We start from the raw sequence: 3,557 nt of genomic DNA on the forward strand, positions 1-3,557 counted from the left end.
TCAATAGAAACAAAAGATTGGTATATGATCCAAGGCAAGTTGTACTCGCAAATGGACCCTTTGAAAAGTGGGGCATTGATGCTATGGGTCCTCTGCTTAAAATAAAAACTGGTAAACTCTACATTTTGGTGACAGTAGACTACATGACTAGGTAGGTAGAGGCTCAAAGTGTAGCAAGAGTAAATGGGAAAACAGTTAGCAGGTTTCTCTCACTAATTTTTGTTGCAGATTTGGCACACCTTTGGAGATTGTTTATGATAATGGTCCAAGGTTCAAGAAGGGTTTACTCACGGAAGTTTGTGGAGAGCTTCACATTCTACATTGTCATAGCACACCCTACTACCCACAATCAAATGATTTGGTGCAGAAGACTAACGATGTCATTGCAGGCATCATTAGAAATATGGTGCAAAAGAAGACAAAGTTGTGGGATAACTTCTTGGATGGTGCCTTGTAGGCGTATCAAACCACATATAGGGAATCCACAGAATTCACACCATTTCACTTGGTCTATGGTCTATGGTCTATGGTCAAGTGGCTTTGCAGCCTATCAAGCTCAATGTTCGAAGATCAAGATGCATGGGTAGATCACCTTCTTACATTAGTAGAGCTTGAGTGGAAGAGAGAAGCAACTTATGAATGCTACAAGAGGAAAGATACACAAGCAAAAGAGAAGCTTGATAAGAAACTGAAGGATAAAGGCATCAAGGAAGGAGATCTTGTGATAAGGTATGACAATCGACTTGATAAACGTTTCGATGCCAAGTTTGAGACTAGATGGCAAGGACCATACATTGTTAAGAAGGCTTTCAATTCAAGTTATTGCTAGCTCATGGACTTGAATGGTAAGGAGAACTCCAAGAAGGTAGAGTATCAGCGGTTAAAGCCCTACTTGAGTCGCCTTCTACCAAAGGATCTACCAAGGAATTTTCAGAGAGTTACTATCTCATGTAAGTTTTATTTCACAATGCATGTGTGTAGCTCAAGCCAAAGTGACAAGGAGCTACACAATGAAAATCTTGTCAAGATACCAAGTATCACAAAGGACTCAGAACCACTCTCTTTGAAAAAGATGCATTATAATGGTACATGAATGTACCATCATCTTGGGAGAGGGCGAATGATAGCCTTTTTTTTGCTATCCAAAATTTTCATAGTGAGATACCTCACCCTATCAAAATCACCTAAACATTGTGGCTCTTCCTACCTTTTCATTGTACATAAGCGTGTGCGAGTTAGAAGATTTTTCCCATATCTCTTTAAAACCCTCAACTAGCTAGTCATTGAGCTAGTTGAGCAAAATAAATAAATAAAAGTAAAAACATAAAATATATTATGAGCCATTTGTGTGTAAATCTTTCATTCTATATAGGACGTAAATATAAGAGTTTTTTATTGTAATTATTCTAGTATTTATTTAAATAAAGCCACAAAAGTGATAATATTTTTGCAAAACTAGTGTTAAGACAGGGAGGAATCTTGGAATGAAATGCATTTGTTTCAAGTAGAGCCAAGAATAGACTTGTATGTAGCATGCGTGTCAACTTCCCCAATGTCAAACACACTTTAGTCGGTACTACTGGTCCATCACCATAAACCGTAGCACCTTAGTGAGTCTCTCATCTAAAGGGCCACATGGAGGCCATACTACAATATATTATGATCCAGTGCTCAAGAAAAAAGTTTCTTTCAAATAGTTGGCAAACCTACATATGAGTAATAATATTTAACGTAAATTGACTAAATTTGAAGGTTTTTACACTAGATTTCTTTAGATATTTTTGTAGGTTTTCTCACCTTCAAATTTAAAATTTAGAGGTAAATAAGAGTCTAAATTTGTAGGTGGAGCAAAATATTGTTGTGATCCAATGCGAATGAAAGCTATTGCTTTTAATGTAGAAGGATCTTTCGTGTGGTGATTTTGCCTTTCACGACGCGTGGCTTTTGCAAAAGGCTTCTTATAGCACGTTAGATAGCAATTGCAAGTACTCCTGCACCACGTACCTCCACAAAACGGCCATTGTTGGAGTCACAACCCTTGTCTGATCAGAGACACAAACCGGCGCTCTCTCTCTGACTCACGCAGACCCACACACACAGAGAAACATTCTCGTAACTGCTTAATTGATTGGTTTTGTATCGTTACAAATATAAATAAAAAGATGACGTTTGATATCTGGTGGACATTGTACTTGTCCGCCCAATACTCCCCCTCAAGGGCTATGCCCGAACAGATATCAAAGAACAGAAAGAGATGCACCCCATTCCCCTATTGGGTTTTCTTGGTGCTTTGCTTTTACAATATTTAACTACATGCATAATGCATACAAGCATGCAGTGGAACTAGCCCGGATCTATCATAGATCTCATGAGGAAGAATTGAAGTAGCTCCACTTTATGCTTGTTCCGCTCCGGAGGCTTCGGTACAATCTTCTTTCGAGCTTTGACTTCATAGTGAATTCTCCCCCTCAAAGGAGAGAGAAGATTAACACCAGCATCTTCAATTTCAGCAGCTTCATCTTCTTCTTCTTCATCATCATTGTCAGCAGCACCTTCTTGAGCATCATCATCTTCATTTCAGCATCTTGGTCTTCTTGAGCATCATTTTCAGCATGAGCACTCCCCCTCAAGCAAGAGAAGCCTTTCATTTTGACTCGAGGGCGAGAGGAGTCAGCATTAGCCATCATAACATGAAGCATGGTTGGAAACAGAGGGTCGCAACCTTGGTTAGAAGCATCAAATCTGGCAATCAAAGAGGGAATTAAAGGTACAGCCGTATATGCTTCAAGGAAATATAGTTGAATAATAGAATGGGTGTCGAGTGGAAGATCAGAATTCTGAAAATTGGTTTGGAAATGTGAAAGAGTACCGTGAAATTTTGACGTAGGCAGCAGAGAGTCGCCATCGTCAGGGTCTTCTTGCCCTTCATCTCCAAGACTTGGTTGGAGTAAGCCTTTGCCAGGGACTTCACACCCGCTTTCTTCTTCGTCTCCTTGACTCGGCAGGAGGCAGCCTTTGCCAGGGTACTGTTGCCCGTTCTCTTCTTCTTCTCCTTGACTCGGCAGGAGGGAGCCTTCGCCTTCTTGATTAGCCTCACCAATTTTGATGGCAGCACTTGCGCTACAGGCATGGTTATGAGGTGTTGCTGTAGGTAAGAGAGAGAGGAGCCCGGGTGTAGCGAGAGGGTGTAGATAGTGTGTAGCTATTACAGGGCCACCACAAGCGCTCCAGAAAAGAGGCGATGATACCATGTTGGAGTCACAACCCTTCTCTGATCAGAGACACAAACTGGGGCTCTCTCTCTCTGACTCACGCAGACCCACACACACAGAGAAACGTTCTCGTAACTGCTTAATTGATTGGTGTTGTATTGTTACAAATATAAATAAAAAGGTGACGTTTGATATCTGGCGGACATTGTACTTGTCCGCCCAATAGCCATGGCTTCTAACGACAGCAGCGCATCGCAAGTGCATCCACAAGAGCAGAAGCAGCAGGCCGAAGCTGTCACCTCCCTTTCAGAGCCTCTACAGATTCCTCCTGCGGCCGTCTCGATG

At 41.4% G+C, this 3,557-nt stretch overlaps 1 protein-coding gene across 1 annotated transcript; it reads right to left on the reverse strand.

Moving 5' to 3' along the window:
* Nucleotides 1–2,557: 2,557 nt before the first annotated feature.
* Nucleotides 2,558–3,267, reverse strand: LOC147445575 (uncharacterized). Its single transcript, XM_086526070.1, has 2 exons — nucleotides 2,870–3,267; nucleotides 2,558–2,742 (listed from the first exon to the last, which is right to left on the reverse strand). The coding sequence occupies exons 1-2, from the start codon at nucleotides 3,249–3,251 to the stop codon at nucleotides 2,684–2,686; spliced, it is 441 nt and encodes a 146-aa protein (XP_086382196.1). The 5' UTR covers nucleotides 3,252–3,267; the 3' UTR covers nucleotides 2,558–2,683.
* Between the last annotated feature and the right edge of the window lie 290 nt (nucleotides 3,268–3,557).

The sequence above is a fragment of the Adiantum capillus-veneris genome, chromosome 12 (genome assembly GCF_014529385.1).
Source record: "Adiantum capillus-veneris isolate H3 chromosome 12, ASM1452938v2, whole genome shotgun sequence".
In the NCBI taxonomy this organism is placed as follows: domain Eukaryota; kingdom Viridiplantae; phylum Streptophyta; class Polypodiopsida; order Polypodiales; family Pteridaceae; genus Adiantum; species Adiantum capillus-veneris.

What these genes read in the sequence shown, in the direction of transcription:
- LOC147445575 (XM_086526070.1), bottom strand. Translation starts at nt 3,251, where the DNA reads ATGGTATCATCGCCTCTTTTCTGGAGCGCTTGTGGTGGCCCTGTAATA. An exon ending in GCCTACGTCAAAATTTCACG is followed by an intron (nt 2,743 to 2,869) that starts GTACTCTTTCAC and finishes TTTGATTGCCAG; the next exon opens with ATTTGATGCTTCTAACCAAG.